This window comes from Dendrobates tinctorius, unplaced genomic scaffold (genome assembly GCF_039654945.1).
Source record: "Dendrobates tinctorius isolate UK_male_01 unplaced genomic scaffold, ASM3965494v1 ptg000350l, whole genome shotgun sequence".
Lineage (NCBI taxonomy): Eukaryota > Metazoa > Chordata > Amphibia > Anura > Dendrobatidae > Dendrobates > Dendrobates tinctorius.
This window is the reverse complement of record NW_027362016.1, coordinates 7,770-31,390: the sequence shown is the minus strand read 5'-3', so window position 1 is coordinate 31,390 and position 23,621 is coordinate 7,770. Positions and strand designations below refer to the sequence as shown.

The following is a 23,621-nucleotide window of genomic DNA, read 5'->3' as shown; positions in this document are numbered from 1 at the left end:
TTATTTGCTCCATAAACCATAAATCAGCGTATCACCAAAATAGCCTCTAGCTTAGGCACAAAAGAACATAAATGTCCGTGGCTTCAGACTCGGACCGAGAGTCTCAGCACAAGCTGGGAGGTGTAGTCCTCCCCATATGCAACTAATATACATAGGCCAGGGCAATGTCCCGAGCAGCGCTCTATCTGCAGCCGCAGACCCAGGAAGGCTTCTCCTTCCTTAGCACACAGGCCACTCTCTGTAGTGTCCCACCTGGACACAGGGAAGTCTGTCCACACTCTGACAGACTCCCTCACACTCTCTCACATGTGCTAGACACCTCAATTACATAGCCCTGTAACCACACCCACAGGTGATCACCTGGCTATGACCTCACTAAAGGTTCTATTGCACACAGACACATACAGGCTTCCCTGACACACTGTAACAGAAATATCAGCAGTACCTCTGCTGATCAATACACCCTGGAGCCTGCATCCCAAGGCCACCCACCTTGAGGCACATAATGGTCATTTAGGACCCTGCTCCTGTTACCACACTGAATGTGCCTGTACACCCGTCCTGGGACACCAATACAGCGCCCCCTAGCGGACATAATGGTCACTACACCACAACGTATAGAGCATTAGGCTGGTTATCTGTAAGCTTTACCCCACTGGTTTCCATAATTGCCCACTCTAGAGCTGAGGCTTGCACATCATACTTAACCTCGGAGTAACTTGCACTGTAATTTAGTCTCCTGCATTATTTATCCTATAGAAGCCTTTGTGGCTTTGTTTTTGTAATTCTCCCAATTTTATTTAATGGATTTTTTATCATCATTCATTAATAAAGATCAGATCCATTTGCATATATTCCAGTTGTCCAGATTGACTTTTGGTGTAGTATAATAGTCCAGGGACGGACACTGGAGTTGATGATGATCTCGCCAATAAGTTGTTTGGATATTTACTGGTGGTTTTGTTTTTCTTCTATTCTGTCCTCCTGAGCCACCTTTAGGGGGAGCCACTGCACTACAACCCTGTTTACCATAAGTGGTGGAAGAAAGCTGAAATGTTACCGTATACCTTAATTGATGACTGATGGAAGCAGGGAGTTTTGAAGAATTTTAGATTCAAAATTGTATAATGTTTAAAAAAATGAACATTAATGTAAAATGGTGGTGATTTGTCATTCTGGGTTAGCTGTGAAACAATTTTTAGACCGGAATTTGCTTGTGGAAATTAGCTTTTCTTTCTTGCATACGCTTCTTGCTCTAGAATTGAATACAATTATTGATTTCTGATTTATATTTTTCCCCCAGGTTCTTGACATCCCTCTTATCATCAGTGTTATTCTCTGCCAATCCAATGCACTCTGAAAGCAAACTGAGCAATCATGGGAAGGCATCTAGCAATGGTGGACAATCACAGCCTGCAAATGTGAGCCAAGGATCCAAAGAGACAGGGCTGCTTGGGCCCAAACCCAGTCACATGTCACCAAGCGGTGTGGGTCTCAAAGCCCCCCAGAACCAGGGTCTGAACCATGGGAACGGGCAAAGAGAACCATCTGGAGAGGTAGTAGAGCAAAAAGATCCAGGCACCCCCTCTTTGGACCCAGAACCAAAAGGTACCAAAAAATCACATGTTCTTACTGTAATTAAGATTTAAAGGAAACCTGTGTCCTGTTTTGGCCGCTATAAGATACGGCAACTGCCTTTCAGGGCTTATCTACAGCATTCTATAATGCTGTAGATAAGCCCCCAGTTTGACCTGCAAGATAATAAAAATAACTTTTATTATACTCACCCGGGGTGCCGGCCGGTCCAATGCGTGTCACAGGCCTGGGTCCGGCGCCTCCCATCTTCTTGCGATGCAGCCCTCCTACTCGCTTCATCGCTTCCCGGCGTCGCGCTCCTGCGCAGGTGTACTAATCTACCTTGCTGAGGGCAAAGCAAAGTACTGCAGCGCGCAGGTGCTGGGCCTCTCTGTCCTATCCCAGCGCCTGGAAAAAAAATCACTAAAGCATCCATTAGTCCTCCCCATTTTTCAGACAAAACCATCCATCCTAGAAGAAACAAATTTTCTTTCAAGACAAAAAACATATAAAAAGTCTATGAAAGAGAAGCAAATCTATATATACAATGCTGTGTGTGTGTATCAAGCCTCGCCCACTCCACATAGCATAGCCCACTGGCCTGTGGAGAGCAGGGTTGCAGAGGGAGTGCGGGATGCAGGTCGAGAGTGGAGATGCGAGGGAGAGAGCGGGACACGTATGGAGAGCGGGGCTGCGGAGGGAGAGCGGGACACGGATGGAGATCTGTGCTGCTGAGGGATAGAACAGGACAGTGGGTGGAGAGCGGGGCTGCGGAACGAGAAAGCATGATGGTGGGTGGAGAGCGGGACGGCCAGTGGAGATGGGCTGTGGAGGGAGAGAGCGGGACGGTGAGTGGAGAGCGGGGCTGCGGAGGGAGAGAGCGGGACGGTGAGTGGAGAGCGGGGCTGTGGAGGGAGAGAGTGGGACGGCGAGTGGAGAGCGGGGCTGCGGAGGAAGAGAGTGGGACGGCCAGTGGAGAGCGGGGTTGCGAAGGGAGAGTGGGACGGCCAGTGGAGAACGGAGCTGCAGAGGGAGAGAGTGGGACGGCCAGTGGAGAGCGGGGCTGCGGAGGCAGAGAGTGGGACGGCCAGTGGAGACGGGCTGCTGAGGGAGAGAGCAGGGCTGTGGAGGGAGAATGATTGACGGTGACTGGAGAGTGGGGCGTGATGTTGGATGGAGAGCTGGCCTGCGGAGGGAGACAGCAGTGCTGCTGAGGGAGAGAGCGGGAGGGCCAGTGGAGACAGGGGCTGCGGATTTAGAGAGCTGGGCTTCAGAGGTAGAGAGCAGGACAGTAAGTGGAGAGCATGGCTGCGGAGGGAGAGAGTGGGACAGTATATATCCCCTGTGGCTTATACTAAAAGGAGGAGCGTGAGGTGCAGGAGGAGGCTGTGTAAAAAGGAGGAGCATGAGGCGTATCAATACTTCGGTAATCATTTAGTTAATTTGTGTTGCAAATCTGTAGTGTTGAACATATGATGGGAAATGTTTTTATGTGCAATATAATCATTATAATTTGTTATAACTAACCACAGTTAGTTACTATGCCCAGGCAATGCCAGGCTATTCAGCTAGTATTATATAAAGGGGGAAAAAAAGGCCAAATATTGGATAGGATGGTCTTTTCTGTCATTCCCTATTGGATACATGTGTACCTTTTTGTTTTGTGATCTTGTGAGCTATAAATCTAGTAATATTTGCGTTGTAGTTTTAGCTTCTTACCTGCTATGTTTTGTCTTTGTTTTTTGTTTGTTTTTTTTAGGAGAGTTACCCCCTCGCAGCAAAAGACGTTGTGTTCTGGAGCGTAAACAACCGTACAGTGGAGATGAGTGGTGTTCAGGGCCAGACAGCGAAGAGGATGAGAAGAATTTATTGATCGTTCACAGTAAGCCAGTTCTGATTCCGTGGATAAATTCTTTTAATAAAATCCTGGTTTGATGATTAATTTATCTGGAGATATAATTAATGCACCATAAACTAAAGCCTGAGTTTTGGCCAGCTAACCTTAATATTTGGCGACAGCCTACAATTTGCTGTAGGTGTTCTACTCGCCCTTACACAATGTAATCTATACATCTTATTTGTGTGGTTTTCTAAGGTAAAGTTGATCCATGGCATAGAAAATCATGCACTTTGCCTTTAAACTTTTGCAAAGTAATAATGCTTACAAAATAGAAGTGTTAGAGTATTTTTATGAGTGAACAAAAGACATGTAAATCATTCAGGGATTAACGATTCAGATTTGTCTTTTGTTAATTGACAAATATAAACGTTTTTTGAAAGTATTTTTACTTTGCAACATTTTTTTTCTATACCTGCTTAAACTTTTGCATAGTTTAGAAATATTTTTAGTTTTGGATATAGGAAGTATATGATGCCATGTACTAAATGTCATTTCTCTCTCCACCTTGTCAGACTGTAGTGTCAGTGATTCTGCGATATCCGCTCCTACAGGATCAGGATCCACTTCCCTTCCAGGACTCAATGACTCCAGTTCTTCCAGCACACCCCATGGGGCTAACCAAAACTTGCATGGAGAGAGCGGAGGGCCAGGAGCTCCGTCCAAGGCTCCCTCACAATACGTTTATGTCTTCACAACGTATTTGGCAAACGCGTGAGTGGTCATGTCATTACTAGTCAGTGTGGTGAATGGCATAAATGCTCTACAAGGAATACAGTATTATAACCTGGAAACTGGTGGTTTATACATCTGAAATGATAAGTTTACATACACTCAGGTTGAAGTCATTAAAACTCTTACATATCAGCTGCTTGGATTCTGGGGCTGCAAACTCAAGTTTATGAAGTTGGCTTTGCATATAACACGAACAAATGTTTACAAGTCATCATTTCATGTGTAATTGAAAAAAAAAAAACTTTTTGCCTGTGTCGCCATTTTGGGGAAGATATGTTTTGATCGCTTATTGCATTTTTTGTGCCGTTGTGATGACCAAAAAAACATAATTCTGGCATTGACTTTTTTTTTTTTTTTTTTTTTTTTTTTTTATCTTTATGGCATTTACCGATCAGGTTAATTATTTTTTATATATATATATATATATATATATATATATATATATATATATATATATATATATATATATATATATATATATATATATTTATTACAGTTGTGGCCAAAAGTATTGACACCCCTGCAATTCTGTCAGATAATACTCAGTTTCTTCCAGAAAATGATTGCAAACACAAATTCTTTGGTATTATTATCTTCATTTAATTTGTCTTAAATGAAAAAAACACAAAAAAGAATGTAGCTAAAAGCAAAACATTGATCATTTCACACAAAACTCCACAAATGGGCCTGACAAAAGTATTGGCACCCTCAGCCTAATACTTGGTTGTACAATCTTTAGCCAAAATAACTGCGACCAACCGCTTCCGGTAACCATCAATGAGTTTCTTGCAATGCTCTGCTGGAATTTTAGACCATTCTTCTTTGGCAAACTGCTCCAGGTCCCTGATATTTGAAGGGTGCCTTCTCCAAACAGCCATTTTTAGATCTCTCCACAGGTGTTCTATGGGATTCAGGTCTGGACTCATTGCTGGCCACCTTAGAAGTCTCCAGTGCTTTCTCTCAAACGATTTTCTAGTGCTTTCTGAAGTGTGTTTTGGGTCATTGTCCTGCTGGAAGACCCATGACCTGTGAGGGAGACCCAGCTTTCTCACACTGGGCCCTACATTATGCTGCAAAATTAGTTGGTAGTCTTCAGACTTCATAATGCCATGCACACAGCCAAGCAGTCCAGTGCCAGAGGCAGCAAAACAACCCCAAAACATCAGGGAACCTCCGCCATGTTTGACTGTAGGGATCGTGTTCTTTTCTTTGAATGCCTCTTTTTTCTCCTGTAAACTCCATGTTGATGCCTTTGCCCAAAAAGCTCTACTTTTGTCTCATTTGACCAGAGAACCTTCTTCCAAAACGTTTTAGGCTTTTTCAGGTAAGTTTTGGCAAACTCCAACCTGGCTTTTTTATGTCTCTGGGTAAGAAGTGGGGTCTTCCTGGGTCTCCTACCATACAGTCCCTTTTCATTCAGATGCCGACGGATAGTACGGGTTGACACTGTTGTACCCTCGGACTACAGGGCAGCTTGAACTTGTTTGGATGTTAGTCGAGGTTCTTTATCCAACATCCGCACAATCTTGCGTTGATATCTCTTGTCAAATTTTCTTTTCCGTCCACATCTAGGGAGGTAAGGCTGGTTTCACATTAGCGCTTTTTAAGCGCACGCACGGCCGGGGGTAGCTCCGCCCCCGAGCCGGCTCTCTGCCCGGCGTGCCCGCCCCTTGCTTTTAGCGCCGCCTCCTAGCGCACAGCGGCGCCTGCGATCGGCGCACCCTATCTTTAGCATAGGGTGTGCAGATCGTGCGCAGGCCGTGCGCTAGTTGCGCTTTGACCTGCGCTGCGCACCGTCAAAAGTGCGCAGCAGGGAAGAAGCCACTGCTTCAAAACCCCCCCCCCAAAAAAAAAAAAAAAAAAAAAAATTGCAGTTTCCAACTGCACTTGGGGACAAAGCTGTTTAGCTTTTGGAGAAATGTTCTTTGGGGCGATTTATGAAGCAAAGATGGAACTGTTCTTCCAAAATGTTATGTAGGGAGGAATAAGTGGGAGACTTGCAAGCAAAAGACTTCTGTCCCAACTGTGAAGCATGGGAGGTGGCAGCATCAAGAGGGGCTTTGCTGCAGGAGGATCAGGTGCACTTGACAAAATGAGATCATAGAATCATAGAATCGTAGAGTTGGAAGGGACCTCCTGGGCCATCTGGTCCAACCCCCTGCTCAAAGCAGGATTTGCTAAATCATCAATCCATACACCCGACTGACAGGGGCACCCCACTGCAGTGGACCCACCGCTTGCTCAGCCCACCCAGGGAATCAGGCCATTGCTTGGGTTTGGCTTCAGCAACTACTGAGTCACTTAATGTAGAAGGAGTTAAGGAGGTGAGGATTGTGTAACCATTGATGCAACTTCTCAAGTCATCAGATAAGAGGTTAAAGTATGAACACGACTGGGTCTTCCAAAATATATATGTCCAAAGTGTGTCAAAATGTCTTAAGGGCAAGAAAATGAAGGTATTGTGTCCATCACAAAGCCCTGACCTCACTCTCATAGAGAATGTATGTACAGAACAAAGTGTGTTCAAGCAAGGAGTCTATTACCTTGGCCAGTTCTGTCTAGATGAATAGGCCGAAGTTCCATCGACTTGTTGTGCAAGCTTGTGGAAGGCAACCCCAAAACTTTCACCCAGGTTAGACAATGCTACCAAATCCTAACCACACGTATGTAAACTTGTGAGCTGCCAGGAATGAGGAAAGAAATAAAATCTGAATCCTTGATCTCAGAGGAGATGTGTACTAGGGTGAAAAGTCAGGAATTGGGAAACAGGAGTGTTAATGACCGTGGCTCAGGTGTATGTAAACTTATGACATCAGCTATATAGGACCAACTTTGGCCATAACCATTTTTATAAATGCTTGTTTGCTGCTCTCCAAAAGACCTAATTCTTCTGAAATATTTCAACATTAATTTAACAAGTAAAATAAAAATAAAATCTATTCACATGCGAACTGTCGGATAATTGGAAGAAACAGAGGGTATTAGTTTTTAATGCAATGATTCATTCCCTCGTCCTTCTCCACAGGGCGGCCGAAGCTGTTTTACAAGGCCAGGCAGATACCATTCTGCTCTACCACCAGCAGAATGTTCCTCGAGCCAAGCTGGATGAGGTACTGTGGTTATGTCACGTGCCATGGTTATTGGCTTACACATATTTTATTTATATCACTGGGAGAAGAGAAGAGGTGGAAAATGCCTAAAAATATTGAAGATGATAAAATATAACAAATGAGGATGGTACCTGTTGGGCCTTCAGAATAAGCCCACCTGAGAGCCCCCCACATCATGCCAGATTAGAAATGAGAGGTAACGTATTAGGAGTATGTTATGAAGGCCATAAAACACAAAGATATGTATTTTTCTTACCTAAGGGCTATTCCTTCCCCCTTGATTATGTAAACGTTCTTCTATACAGGACTCTACTCTTATTGGCTGTATCATATATAGTAAGAGATTAATTAAGAAGTCTCAGCAAAAGTTGTATTCCCTGCCCGATCCCTCCTAAGTCATAACCCTGGTTTATTGCGCTGCTCCAGCCTTTCTCTGGCCAATATGACCTGAACTCTTACTCACTGGCTCACACTGGGGTTTGTGTGGCCCTGAAGTCGCTTTCACAGTGTATGTCTATGGAGGTTGGCACTGAATCGTAAAGATCTACACTGGGAAAGCAGCACCACGACACTATATTATCTGTGTGTGCCAGAAAAGCCAAAGAGCAGAAACTTGGGACAGAAGGAGACCAGAGCAGCGCTGGGAACTGGGGAAGGCAGTGAACGATAAGTGTTTTAACCATTTCGAACTGGGCAATTTTGTTTTTGCTAATTTTTTTTTTTTTTTTTTTTCTTCCAAAAGCCTTAACTTAATTTTTCTATTGGCATTGCTATATGTTGGCTTTTTTTTCTTTTTGCAATGTCTATATATGTTTAAATGGAAAGTGGAGGGTGTGAGACTAGATGATGGAAGGGACCAGATTCTGAATAGGAAGGGAGAACAGAGAATAGTTGATTAGTGAAATAAGAGAGGCCTGTCTTAGAAGATGTGGTGCTAGGGAACCCATCAAACTGTGGACAGTGGGAATTAACCAGATTGTCTAGGGTAGTGCATTCCAGAGAACTGGCACAGCAGGAAAGAAGTCTTGGACATGGGAGTTGGAGGTCCAGATTATAGAGGATGTTAATCATACATCACTAACAGGTCATTAAATTGCATTTCTTGCTGAAAATAATGGTGCAACCATTATTACATTAACGGTGTATTACATTTTAACATTGTTCACATTATATAATGAATAGTGTTCGCTGAGCATCCTGGGTGACTAGGGAGAATAAATCTGTACATTCTGATTATGTCTGAGGGATTACGTGTTCTTTTTTAATACTGTATTAAAGCTGAAAAGTTTGCAGTGCCACCCTGCATAGGGAACACAATACAAATAGCCAGATATCATTATTATTATGACTTTTTTATGCTTCTATGCATTCTATATTAAACACTATAATAATAATACATTTTATTTCTATAGCGCCGACATATTCCGCAGCACTTTACATTTCAGAGGGGACTTGTACATACGATAGACATTACAGCATAACAATAATCACATAGATTATAACAAATACCAAGAGGAATGAGGGCCCTGCTCGCAAGCTTACAGTCTATGAGGAAAGAGGTAGACACGAAAGGTGGGTGGTAACAGTTGCCCTGATTGTATGGACCAGCCATAATGTTAAGTGTGTAACAGTACAGACACAGAGGGCTAATGGATGCATAAAGCATGTGGGAACATGATGCGGGGAACCTGGTTATGGTAAAACTTCTGGCTGTGCCACACAGGGATAGATTAGGTTAATGTGTTGAGGCGATAGGCCAACCTGAATAAATGCGTTCTCAGGGCACGCTTAAAATTTTGGGGATTGGGGACTAATCGTATTGACCTGGGAAGTGCATTCCAAAGAATTGGCGCATCACGTGTAAAGTCTTGGAGACGGGAGTGGGAGGTTCTGATTATTGATGATGCTAACCTCAGGTCATCAGCAGAACGGAGGGCGCGGGTAGGGTGGTATACTGAAACAAGGGAGGAGATGTAGGGTGGTGCTGAGCCATGGAGGGCATTGTGAGTGAGGGTAATAAGTTTGTACTGGATTCTGGAGTGGATGGGTAACCAGTGTAATGACTGGCACAAGGTAGAGGCATCGGTGTAACGATTGGTGAGGAATATGATCCTGGCTGCAGCATTCAAGACAGATTGGAGAGGGGAAAGTTTGGTAAGAGGGAGACCGATTAGAAGAGAGTTACAATAGTCGAGACGAGAATGAATAAGAGAAACAGTAAGAGTTTTTGCAGAGTCAAAAGTAAGAAAAGGTCGAATTCTAGAAATGTTTTTGAGGTGCAGATGACAAGAGCGAGCCAGTGATCAAATTTGGGGGGCAAAGGAAAGCTCGGAGTCAAGTATGACCCCAAGACAGCGGGCATGTTGCTGGGGAGTAATAGTGGAACCACACACAGAAATGGCAATGTCTGGTATAGGTACATTAGTAGAGGGAGGAAACTCAAGGAGTTCAGTCTTTGACAGGTCCAGTTTCAGATATAGTGAGGACATGATGTTAGACCCAGCGTTTAGACAATCGCCGGTGTTTTCTAGAAAGGATGGCGTTATGTCAGGAGAGGAAGCGTATAATTGGGTGTCGTCAGCATAGAAATGGTACTGGAAACCAAATCTACTGATTGTTTGACCAATAGGGGCAGTGTACAAGGAGAAGAGGGGGCCTAGAACCGATCCTTGAGGAACCCCAACAGTAAGGGGAAGGTGAGAGGAGGAGGAACTGGCAAAAGATACATTAAAGGAGCGGTCAGAGAGATAGGAGGAGAACCAGGAGAGAAGGGTGTCCTTGAGGCCAATGGAATGGAGCATAGTGAGGAGGAGCTGATGATCCACAGTGTCGAATGCTGCTCTATACTCAGTGTGGGGGAATTGTCTGGTTTGGGTGGTGTTTTTTTTTGTTTTTTTTTTTGCTCAATTAATACAAATATACTAATTTGTTAATGAAAGGTCCCCAAAACCTCTGCCTCCATTTACTAGAAGAGTATGCAAACAGATTTTAGGAATCAGGCATAATGTGAGATGTCAATGCTATATTGTGATCCTGTAGTCTGTCTTTTAAGCAAAAACAAGTCCTTCATTTTAAGTTTTGACAGCTGCCTACAGAATTGATGTGATATGTGAAGGTAAATCAATTAACTGTTTTCACACATGTCTCCATTCATTCAGGAAACTCTTCAGAAACAGTCAATCACTCCAGAAACTGCAGTAGAGGATTCTGTGCCCACACTACCACCTTCTACTTCACCAGCACCAGCCAGCCATCCAACAAACATGCCTATCCAGGCTCCCCCTAATGTGCTTCAAACTGAAGCAGCAGTGGAAGAAACAAAACAAGAATTGACCCCAAACACAACGGGAAATAGCCGTCCCGCCAGTAGCCACTCCAATCCGCCTCCTGTGGCTTCTGTCCCATTACCTGTAGATGACCCTGATCTTTTGGAAAGTACGCAAGAAACCACTGGGACTCTGAACACAGAGATTCTTTCCAGAGAGCAACTTGAGCATCGGGAACGATCGCTTCAAACTTTGCGAGATATAGAAAGGCTGTTACTTCGAAGTGGTGCCGATAGTGAGTCATTATTAAGACAGAACACAAGTCCAGTAGAAGGTTCTGTACCTTCTCATCCTCAGCCTCATGTCCCTTCAAACCCACCAACTCCAGTAAAAAAATATGAAGAACCCTTGCAATCTATGATCGCACAAACTCAAAATTTGGGAGGTCCAGTGATGGACCAAGAAATGGGAGGTCCTCCATCAGGACCAGACATGGGTCATCAAATGAGTCTGATGATGCAGAGGTTGGGACAAGATAGTCTTACACCAGAGCAGGCCGCATGGAGAAAACTTCAGGAGGAATATTATGCAGAAAAGAGGAGGAAGGAAGAGCACATGACTATACATGGGAGGTCAGCACCTGATTTGATGCTCAGGGGACCTCCTCCACCTTACCACAATAAGCCTGGTGAACAGTGGGTTGGTAATCGGTTGCCTGGATCACTTGAGGGCCAGGAAGCCATTCAACTGAGAGGTGCGGGGATGCCATTCCAGGGTCCAAGATTTCCAGGAAGATATGGACTTGTTCAAAATATACCAATGGACAGCATGGGAGTCATGCAAAGAACAGGTAGATGGCCTGAAGATATGACACCAATGGGTGGAGGACAAGGTAGTTTTCCACAGAGTGGAATGGCATACCCTGGGGGCGGGCAAGGAGAAGTGGAGAGATTTTTAAACAATTCTTCCCGTGATGAGTTTTTGAGACAACAGATCATAGAGAAACGTTCACCTGTTATTCAGAGACAGTTGTCAGTACCCAGTGGACAAGGCATAGATATGGAACGAGTCATAATTCAACAGCGTCCAGGTGACCCTTCTATGTTTCAAGGAGATGGATTGGGTGGTGGGTCTGCCATTGGCATGGATTTTGGAGGGTCTCGCAACATGGTTAGCCCAACCATGGGACGTCCAGGGCCAGGCCGTGAGCTTGAAGCAGGAGGAGGTGGAAACCTGAATATGAACATGAGTGTCAATATGAATATGAACCTTAACCTTCAGATGACACCCCATCAACAGATGTTATTGTCCCAGAAAATGAGGAATGAGCTAATAAGTTCCCAAGCAGGAGTAGGATCAGAAGAGCTGGTTCGGACAACACGAGTACAAAATGGCGGCGGAATGACAGGCGGTGGCCAGAAGATAGTAGTTCAAGGTCAGTATTTCCCTATGGGCAGGGCACATATAACAGAATGCTGCACAAAATGTGTGGAGTAGATCACATACTCGTGGGGGCACATCACGACTCAGTCACTTTCCAATGTCCTCAACAACTGGATCCAATTAGTGATGAACGAATATACTCGTTGCTCGGGTGTCCTCCAAGTATTTTGGCTTGCTCGGAGATTTAGTTTGTCGACGCAGCTGCATGATTTGTGGCTGCTAGACAGTCTGAATACATGTGGGGATTCCCTAACAAACAGGCAATCCTCACATGTATTCAGGCTGTCCAGCAGCCGCAAATCATGCAGCTGCGTTGACACATCACTAGTTCCAATCCATCCGGCTTTGTCATCATGTTTACTGAAACAATCGAAATCCACAGACCATCAGAACCTACAATTATCAAATCAGATGGAATCGCCTATGATTGACCATCTTATGTCTCCTAAACTTGGACAAATCAGTTCACCACTTATCTCCTCTCCTGCAGCCCATCTAAAAGCTCTCCAATTTTCAGGAGGGCAGGTGGCTGGGCGCTTTCCCATCAATCCCCCCCTCATTTCTGTTAAATCTCAGTTATTGGGCTCTTCCCTTAGTGGGTGCTCACCCAGCTGCTTCCCTAACAAACTAAGTTCTCCTATTAATTTATCCTCTCCAGGGTCGGCACTGTTATTCCTATTCCAAGTATTCAACCAGGAAAGCACGGAATAGGCATGCAATCTGCTGCAGAGGGGATGTTACACATTCTGTACGTTTTTGATGATTATGCTTGTGTGCTTTGGATGTTTACATGCTTTTTTGCACAGAATACCATTTCATGTAGGATTTTGTGACATGGAGACATTTTTAAATATTCTATTTTTATGTTACACATGGAAATTATCAGTGGTTGTCAAACTATGTTGAATGATGATCACTTTATCGTTCTCCAAAAAAAAAAAAAAATCCTATATTTAGGGTGTAGATGACTTTTCCCATTTCCTTTTTTATTTTAAAGGCATTGTCAAGGAATAAGATATCGATGATCTATCAAAAGGGTAGGTCATCAGTATCGGCTTGGTGGGGGTCTGACACTCGGTATCCCAGACTGATCAGCTGCTACCAGGCAGTACACAGTACGAAGCCATAACGCCACAGCTCCAAGCACTTTATAATGGCCATTTTTGCATACTAGACCTCAGCTCCTTTCCACTTTAAGGGAGCTAGATTGCCGTACCCAAGAATTACCACTAAATGGTGTAAGGATCTGTTGTGTCCTGGCCAAAGGTCACCGTAACACTTAAGTGAGCATCATTGACACCTGTGCAGGGTTTTTATTTTTCTTGTGTTTTTTTATGCATCAGACCTGCCTTGATTAAGTGTCCATCTGTGTGGAGCAGTGCTCCACCTCCTTTCTCTCTGCTGGCAAACCCTTTCAGCGCCCTCTTCCACAGCGTATTCAATTTACTTACAGTGGGTACAGAAAGTATTCAGACCCCTTTAAATTTTTCACTCTTTGTTTCATTGCAGCCATTTGGTAAGTTCAAAAAAGTTTTTTTTTTTTCTCAGAAAAACGGAAATGTAGAAATGTTTGCAAATTTATTAAAAAATAGAAAACCAGAAATATCACATGGTCATATGTATTCAGACCTTTTGCGCAGACACTCCTATTTAAGTCACATGCTGTGTATTTCCTTGTGATCCTCCTTGAGATGGTTCTACTCCTTCACTGATAGGACTTGATTTGTAAAGGCACACACCTGTCTATATAAGACCTCACAGCTCACAGTGCATGTCAGACCAAATGAGAATCATGAGGTCAAAGGAACTGTCCAAGGAGCTCAGAGACAGAATTGTGGCAAAGCACAGATCTGGCCAAGGTTACAAGAGAATTTCTGCAGTACTCAAGGTTCCTAAGAGCACAGTGGCCGCCATAATCCTTAAATGGAAGAAGTTTGGGACCACCAGAAGTCTTCCTTGACCTGGCCGTCCAGCCAAACTGAGCAATTGTGGGAAAAGAGCCTTGGTGAGAGAGCTAAAGAAGAACCCCAAGATCACTGTGGCTGAGCTCCACAGATGCAGTAGGGAGATGGGAGAAAGTTCCACAAAGTCAACTATCACTGCAGCCCTCCAGCAATAGGGCCTTTATGGCAGAGTGGCCCAACAGAAGCCTTTCCTCAGTGCAAGACATATGAAAGCCCGCATAGAGTTTGCTAAAAAAAAAAAAAAACACATGAAGGACTCCCAGACTGTGAGAACTAAGAATCTCTGGTCTGATGAGATGAAGATAGACCTTTATGGTGACAATTCTAAGCGATATGTGTAGCGAAAACCAGGCACTGCTCATCACCTGCCCAATACAATCCCAACAGTGGCAGCATCATGCTGTGAGGGTGTTTTTCAGCTGCAGGGACAGGACGACTGGTTGCAATTGAAGGAAACATGAATGTGGCCAAGTACAGAGATATCCTGGATGAAAACCTCTTCCAGAGTGCTTTGGACCTCAGACTTGGCCAAAGGTTCACCTTGCAACAAGACAATGACCCTAAGCACACAGCTAAAATAACAAAGGAGTGGCTTCAGAACAACTCTGTGACCATTCTTGACTGGCCCAGCCAGAGCCCTGATCCAAACCCAATTGAGCATCTCTGGAGAGACCTGAAAATGGCTGTCCACCAACGTTCACCATCCAACCTGATGGAACTGGAGGGGGATCTGCAAGGAAGAATGGCAGAGGATCCCCAAATCCAGGTGTGAAAAACTTGTTGCATCATTCCCAAGAAGACTCATGGCTGTACTAGCTCAAAAGGGTGCTTCTACTCTATATTAAGCAAAGGGTCTGAATACTTATGACCATGTGATATTTCAATTTTTCTTTTTTAATATATTTAAAAAAAATTCTACATTTCAGTTTTATTTACAGTCAAGATGAGGTGCAGAGTGTACATTAATGAGAAAAAATAACTTTTTTGTTTTTTACCAAATGGCTGCAATGAAACAAAGATTTGCTTATGGCTTCTACATCCGATTTCTAATGAGTGGCATATCAGAACGCCACATCGAATCTCTCCATGTACATAGTATATTGCAGTATATTTTACGATCCAGGGGCTTTGGGGGCCGTCTTGTCAGTGCAGGCATCAGTCATGATCTGTTCACTTCAAAGAACATAGATGTGGTTTGTGAATTCCCATTTACAGTTGAGGTTCCCAGAAAACCCCCAGGAGGCCTCAAACCGCCTCCTGTAACCGTTTCCCCACTTCAGCACAAACTCTGATAAGTAAGTAATGACCTCAGCAACAATGGCTGAATCTGTCATCCTACAGGTGCAAACTAGAGGGCAGCACTGAGCTAATTGCACAACTATGCAATGCGGCAATGAAACAGAGTGAAAAATGTAAAGTGGTCTGAATACTTTCCGTAAACACTGTATTTTGGTTTTAGGTCAATAAACAAATGGTGAAAACTGCACTTATGGCAGAGAGGTCAGGAGGAAGGTCACAAGGTGTCTGCACGGCAAGACAACTGGACGGTTTTAGACCCTGACAAATAATTCGCTAATGTGTTCTCCTGTCTATATAATGGTACTCTAAAATGGACATCAACATAATCTGCTCACGCATCCAGGTTTCATCTGTTTGTAACAGATCAGCATTAAATATAGTTGATCCACTACAAATGAACCAAAAATGGATGCAAAACAGAATCCAAAGGGCCATTGGTGGAGACACTTTTGAGTCTGCCTGGTTTCCATTCTCGCAGTGCTCATCTTTTTAAGCAGACACAAAGGCATAGTCCGTTGTAGTAACTGCTTCTCTTGGACGTTGCGGTGTCATTAGTGGCGCTACAGGGTACTAGTGGTGCAGTGGAGTACTTCTATTTATTACAAATTTAAAGTTTCTGAAAATGATGTACTCTTGTCTAGCTAAAAATACACTTTAAAAATACTGAGGCTTTCTTTTACACTGCTGGAGAATATCAACTGCGCCCGCTGGTTCTGGCTTTGTATGCTATGTATTTCTGATGGTCGCAGAACCCAGTAGCAGCTGATTAGTAGGGGTGCCAGGTGTTGGACCCCATTGATATGAAATTGATGACTTATCCTAAGGAAAGGTCATCATTATCACAGTCCTAGACAAGCCCTTTAAGCTGTATCAGTGCTGATGTCAGTGCACACCTACAGAGTCGTATACTTTTGTCTTTAGGACTTCATAGTACATTGTACAGTCCATAATCTAATTATTTTTTTTAGATGGTACACCGACCCCGAATCCTTTATCCTTGATGATGTCTCAGATGTCTAAGTATGCCATGCCCAGCACCACTCCATTGTATCACAATGCTATTAAAACTATTGCTACATCTGATGATGATCTACTGCCAGATCGAGTCCTCCTTCCACCTGGTAGCCAGCAAGGTGAGAATTTTCACTGCCAGCGCTACTTGAAAATTTTGTTTCTCTGAAAACAGAGCCAATTTTCCCACTTTTAACCTATGCTAATGAAAGCTGAATTTTGAAATATTAATATACTAAACTCCCAAATATTGTAAAATCCCACCCAGCAGTTGACACTCAAGACCGCCTTCATGCAGTTTTGCCTGAAACAGCAATTTTGCATGGAAACTATACCCTAAGCCTACCTACATGCCCATGTATTATCCTGGCATTGTTACTTCTGGCGCTTTCATGCCACTTTTGTCAGTGTTCTTGGCTAAAAGTAAATTCACATAAAGCCGATATGTTTAAACTGAGTCCATTAAGAGTCTGAGACCTTCAAGATGCCATAAAAGATATGCAGGGTTATTACATGCCAGTGCCACTCATGCCTATGTCTACATGAACAATGTCATCCTAAAATCGCCAGAACTAAAAAATAAAAAAACTACATGAACAATGTCATCCTAAAATCGCCAGAACTAAAAAATAAAAAAAAAACCTTTCTGGTGTATTTGATGTACCATCCATCTTCTCACCCTTTTGGTAGAATTCCCCCTTTTAAATGTGCCAATATTCTTTTTGATTTGTAAGATGGGTGATAACATGAAGAAAAGTTCCTGCCTTAACTCGTCAGCCCACTGGAAGGCTATGCAGAGGGACAGATGGCGGTAACAGGCTGCCATTGTTCTTTTGGTGTTTCCTCCACCAACCCTTCTTCTGGAGGAATCTTTAAAAAAAAAAAATCACGTGGAACAAGCAGCCAAGGTGTTAGACCCCCACTGATCTGATGTTGATGACCTATCCTAAGTAGTGTACAACCCCTTATATTAAAGGGATGTGGGAAGGATAAAAATTAATCTTGCACAAATGTTAGGAGAAAAACCAGGTGCCCCTTCTTTACTCTTTCCTTGGGATCTGGATGAGGATATACATTGGTTTGTCCTATGTCTATTGCTGGCAGTGTGTGGATGTGAGGAAGTTAAGTGTGATTTCTAAACCTATATTTACTGATGATATCTTATTTTTTTCAGGCCCTGGGATGAATCCTCCGATCTCCCTGCATTTAAATCTAAGTTCTGCACAAAGTCCAATAGGAAACATTGGTCTCCAAGGACAGGCGCCACTCTCCCATGAACCCCCCAATTCAATGCTCAGTTCACCTGGTCCACCCATGCACCCATCAATTAACCCTATTCAGACACCTTTGATGATTCCTGCTGTGACACAGGACTCTTGCTGTCCTGGTCCACAAATGATGTCCTCCAACCCACTGGTCTTCCCACCACGACTCCAGCCTGGGCCACCACATAATCCACCTTTACAACAAGGAGGTGGAAATAACATCATGCATCACAACTATCCAGATGAAACGCCAAATCAACCTCGCCTGCCACACAGGATATCAGAATCGTATGGCCCTGGTCTTTCTGCCGTGCTTACCGACCCAGAGTTAGGAGAAGTAATTCGGCCATCACCCAGTGGCATTCCTGAATTTGACTTGTCCCGTATCATGCCATCGGAAAAGCCAAGTAGCACTCTTCAGTACTTTCCCAAGGGGAGTACCCAACCTTCAAAACCACACCCTGCTAATATGCATCTCCTTGGCCTGCAGAATATGATGGTTGAGCAACATTCAGGTCGTTCAGGCCCAAGTCTTCCAGGCCCACAGAGAGCCCTGGGAATGCCACATTTGTGCCCTATGGGTAGGACAGGAATGGCGCCTCCATCTCAGACAGCGCAACAGAATTTCATGTTAATGAAGCAGCGGAGTGTGTCCGGAGAGATGTACACCCAAAGTTCCAGTATGTTGTCACCACAGGGTGCTCTTGGTGGGCATTTGCATGGACAGCAAAGCATGATGGTTGGACACCAAATGAGACAGCGTAGTATATCCTTGGATACATACATCCCAGGACAAAGTCACTTACCATTCTAGTGTCAGAAACTCACTAGCACCAACCTAGTTCTTCCTTCCATGATTCCATTTAAAGATGGCTTTCGCGGCTAAACAGTTTATAATGGCTTCCTTGGATAAAAATCACATTTCTGTGTCAGAAATTATAAAGCAAAGAAAATGTTAGAGGTTGTCAAGTTTTGATGTGTGTCCTGAGCTGCAGTATATGTTATGATTGAAGAAGGACTCGTGTATTTTCCAAGCAATCCCTTTTGAAAGAGGAGATCCTTCTTAATCATAGCTCAATTTGGCTTTGGTATATACCAGCATTTTTTCCGGAAAAGTCTAGCAGGTTAAGATATTTTGTCCTTTTTGAAAGCAGAACTGTGGGGACTGTTACTTGTACAATTCACCATTTTTCAAAAGATGAGCGAGCACAAAAACATTTTTCTGTAATAAGGCTGTGTGAATTGTTGGCTTTTTCGATAGTGCTATACTTCATGGTCATCTCAGAGCAGTTATTGGTAGCGCATCACTTAAATATGTCATCGGTGTGGAGTTGGTGGTGGTTGACTGCTTTGCCACTGCTTGCTAGTACAAAGTACCAGTGGGGCTAGGAAGGCGATGTGCCAGTCTTATCTCCTAATGAATGTGCTTGGCTATTTCTCAGTGCCGCATCCTCTCCTATTATCCCATTAGTCACTGGCCTCCATGCAGTTTCGGAAAAGGTGGAATGAGCTGCATGCTGCTTTACTATCACTACTATTATTTGGTTCTGTTGATCATGAGCGATCAGTTCCCCAGTGATTGGGCATTAATGGCAGATTCATGAGGTATTGGCCATCAATGTCTAGTTTGAAACAACACCATTAATTAATCCATAGCTTAATTTGATCCATTGTTTCCAATTGTCTAATTCTTTCAAATTCTCTTTCTATAAAACTATTCTTCATATAATCATTATTTTCCCTTTTTTTACCAATAATATTTCCTTTTTTAATATTCTGATCCTCATAACCTGTATACATTTCAGTCATCAATTCCTGCCTGGTAGATCACAGCCTGCTTTGGTGGTCAGTTGTTGTACGCTTTTAGAGTATTTTGGATAAAATACAATGCAATGTTTAGCATATGTGGTAAAATGTTTCTACCCATATTGTATTGCTGTAGATTTTTACCTTCTGTTTTTCTTCAATATCTGCTTGCTGGTGAAATGCTTTATTGAAAATGCTGTATGTTCCTTGTCATTTCCATGGTTCATTCTTTCTCTACCATTTCTCTCTGTTATCTTCATTATCTGGCCCCTTTTGTGTTTGAGAACCTGTCACCAGGTCAGCTTCTTTATAGCAGGGTTGCACAACTTTTTTGTTGGTCTTTTATCATTTCTGCTCCTTCAAGGGGCCACAATAAAACATTTGCTTAAAATGTGAAACCTTGGGGGTGGTTTCAGCACAAAACATCAATTTTATGACTTTCTTATTTGGGGTTGGCTTTATCACTGTGGGCTTATTGCATTATTGTATGTACTATATCACGATGGGAGCCAAGTGATTATGATCTTTTCTTCCCCAGTTTACAATGAAAGTGAAGTCTTGTCCAGTTGTTGGGAGATGACAGGACTGCCTTGTGCCACAAGAAGTCAGGGGCTTTTCACAATGTACTTTTTACAGTGTGTGTGGTACAGTAATATTTTCCTTGCCTGGGAGAACTCCACATTCACAGTCAAATCGGGTATCAACCATTCCCACCCTACTACATGTACTGGGTGAAGAAGAGTCATTGCCAGGGTGCTCTTTCCGTAGGTGATCTTGTTGCATTCCTTGTGATGGCCAGAAAATGCTCCTGACCTTCCCACCACAATATCCTGCCCTTACTCGCCTAGAGGAGTTCTCCAAGTAGTACCCTTTTTGCGTTTTAGGTATGAACACAACCATAGAGGGCAAAAATGCTCTCCATTACTCTTAAGTACTCTCCTTCTTCTGGTGTCATTTTCTTCCCTATATGGGTTTCAATTCTCACTTCTCCAAGTATTATCTCCCTGTCCCTCCTCATGGTTTTATCTCTCTTCTTCCTATCATGTATCATTTCCCACTTCAGGTGTCTTATTGCCCTGTATTCTCCTTCCAGTATCCCCTCAATCATTAATCGTTGACTCTGCCTCCAGATGTCTTCTCTCTTCAGTTGTTATTCCTTTCCTCCAGGCATTTTTTTTTCCCCGCCAGAGACCATCTACCTTTTTTATTTTTCCATCCAGATATCATCCATCTTCCCTAGGGATTTTCCCTAAATTACTATTTTCCATTTATCGTCCCTATAACGTTTGCAGGAAGAGCCAGCAGAGGCTCTTGATGATGACTTTTTGGCTCCTTTGCATTAGAACCAGAGAGTAGAAACTGGTTTTCTCATGTTCAACAAATAACAAGAGTGACAGGGCCACCTCCTGTGGGTACAGTTGGGTACAGTCTACTGAAGTTACCTGGAGAATAGTTGTAATTAATGGACCAGCATCCATTCTGGATGTATTATCACAAAGCCTAGTCTACCTGTGTGATAATCTGTTTCTGCTCAGCAGGAAGGGAGCTGTAAGTAGAGACCATGGGGTTACAAGTTTGGAGACCTCCGCTTTAGAGTGTTTGCACAATGCCCCATCAAATGTCATCTCAAATGTGTGCTGCACCCTCTACTGAATACTTACAGCCTCAATCATGGCACCAAATGAAATAAGCCATGCTCTACTTCCCAAAAGACAGTTCACTAATGAAAAGTGATTCATATGGCCTCTTAGCTTTGTTGGTAGCTTAGATGCCTCAGAGTGGGGAGGCCCATAGATGGATAGCTTTTTTTTTTTTTTTTTTTTTGAAGACCCCCTGACCAATTAGTCACATATGTAATGTCTTCCATAATCATATAATTTTTCCTCTTTTAACCTCTTACTTTACAGCACTTCTAAAGTGTTAGACAATTTCAGCTAAGCGATTACTGAAAAGGAGCATCCATTCTTAGGCAGCAATCTGTAATGAATTGTTTAATATCTTTCTAAATGGTTCTGCCATAGTTTGCTTCTTCTCCAACAACAATTAAGTGAGTCATGTCAAATATGGCTGGATAAAGTAAAAGCGATCGGTCCTAAATCTATCACTGACCACTGAGATCTAATGGGTTTCTGGCCGCAATGGTAGCACATGAAATGATCAGCTAGAGATTGATGCATTGGCTTTCTGTAGAACTGAAAAGCAAATCTGTGATTACAGAAAGGCAATATTATAGCAATCCTATGGCCCAGGGGTAAATTTTATATTTGAGGCTTCTTTTTGTGCTCTCAAACCAGGGTCAGTTTTGTGTTATAGAGTGGCAACAATGTTCCCCAGTCCACCATATGCCCAGTGTGCTGGAGTAATCAGAGACCCACCAACCTGCTTTTGGATTGGCCAATGCTGCTCACAAGCATAACGGAATGGCTCCTGAGAATGTTACTTCTTGTAGCCCATGACCTATTACACTGTGTCTATGGGCTGGAGGATATCAATCATGTTCCAGCACCAGGCTGCCCTATAAATTAATGTCCATAGACATGGGAGTTTTACAGAATGCTGTCATTGCCCATATTACCGTGCTATCGGAACGACTGATCCAGGCCTCATTTTCCTGCTTTAGTGTTAGACGTCAACATTTTGGCTGCAGAAAAATAAAACCCTGTGAATTTTCTAAACTCTGCTGTTAACCCTGAGGTTGTCAACTCCATGACGCCCATGACCTTGTAACGCAATATTAATATAACTTGAGATATTCAGGTGTCTTGGTATTTTAGATCTTGTGGTGTCTCCATTCATTGCCATCCACCATGTATTGAAAAGCCAAATTGAGTCATTAGCAGTAAGAACTGTTTCTAGTGAGAAGAAGCGGTGCAGTTGGGGCAGTGTAATGTCTCTGTACAGTGCTGTCTCTTCCTATGTATACATTTTTGTGAATGTGGCTTTTTGCTTTTTTTTTTTTTTTTTCTTTCAGTGTTTTTTTTTTTTTGTTTTTTTTTATTAAAGCAGTTAGATGTGAAAACACTTTTGAAAATAATGTAAATACAGGATATGAAATGTGGAAATTGTATCCCGCGTCTTTAATTTTTGTACGCCATTTGAAAATAAACAGAAATAGCATTCTCCTAAGATTGTGAAAATCAACCATCAGTTCATCGGCCACGTAAGTAATATGTGGAGATCTGTAGACTCCATATTATCATTAGATGGCCTAGTACAACATCACATGTGCATTATGCCACAATGATAGCTTCATGCCAGACCGGCTAATCAAAACCAGGACCCGCTGGAGGCCTAGATTTGTATGACTTTTCAAAGCTTATACGGAAGAATTATGGTGTGAAAACTTTGGTGATTCGGGACTTGAATTTATTACATCCCTTTTTATATCCTAAATATTTAGTAAAATAATTTTTTCACAAAACCACCACTATCAGTATAGGTCACATGCTCCTCAGCCCCCTCTTCATCATGCCCAATCATAGTTTTTATTCCTATGGTGCCAGAATATTCTGCAGCAGTTTCCATTTCAGAGGGTGCTTCTACAAAGACATAACAGAATAATACATAACTCAACAGATACCAATAATGGTAAGGGCCCTGCTTGCAAGCTTATAATCTGAGATGCATGCATAATGTACGTACAGCATGTGATTGGGCATGTTGCCAGAGGAGTGGGCCGAGCACCACGGGACCTGTAGTATGGCAGACCCTTGATGATATAGTTGGTTAGGTATCTACAGTTGTGCTCAAATGTTTACATACCCCATCAGAATTTTTGCTTTCATGGCCTTGGTTAGTGGTTGGGTGAAGCAATTTATTATCAAACTACTGTGTTTTCTCTTTTTAAATCAGCGTTCCCCAACTCCAGTCCTGAAGAGCCACCAACGGTTCATGTTTTCAGGATTTCATTAGTATTGCCCAGGTACTGCAATTATCACCTGGACCATACTAAAGAAATCCTGAAAACATGAACCGTTGGTGGCTCTTGAGGACTAAAGTCGGGGAACACTATTTTAAATCATAATGACAACCCAAAACATCCAAATGACCCTGATCAAAAGTTTACATACCCTGGTGATTTTGGCCTGATAACATGCACAGAAGTTGAGACAAATCGGTTTGAATGGCTACTATAGGTAGCATCATCACCTGTGACCTGTTAGCTTTTATGCACACACAATGATTACAAGCAGAGTGAGTTTCTGGGATCTAGACAGACTCTTGCATCTTTCATCCAGCCACTGACGTTT

The 23,621-nt window shown here is 42.9% G+C and overlaps 1 protein-coding gene across 2 annotated transcripts in view; it reads left to right on the top strand.

The window, feature by feature from the left end:
- Positions 1 to 22,816, top strand: part of BCL9L (BCL9 like) — a 49,229-nt gene extending 26,413 nt beyond the window's left edge. The window contains exons 2-8 of one of the 2 annotated variants that reach the window (XM_073562393.1): positions 1,304 to 1,608; positions 3,335 to 3,457; positions 3,988 to 4,186; positions 7,233 to 7,317; positions 10,476 to 12,018; positions 16,258 to 16,422; positions 17,475 to 22,816. In XM_073562393.1, the coding sequence (XP_073418494.1) occupies positions 1,350 to 1,608; positions 3,335 to 3,457; positions 3,988 to 4,186; positions 7,233 to 7,317; positions 10,476 to 12,018; positions 16,258 to 16,422; positions 17,475 to 18,379 (3,279 nt within the window). In that variant the 5' untranslated portion in view covers positions 1,304 to 1,349 and the 3' untranslated portion in view covers positions 18,380 to 22,816. The remainder of the gene's footprint in view (positions 1 to 1,303; positions 1,609 to 3,334; positions 3,458 to 3,987; positions 4,187 to 7,232; positions 7,318 to 10,475; positions 12,019 to 16,257; positions 16,423 to 17,474) is intronic. The other variant, XM_073562394.1, reaches the window with a different exon arrangement.
- Positions 22,817 to 23,621: the final 805 nt, after the last annotated feature.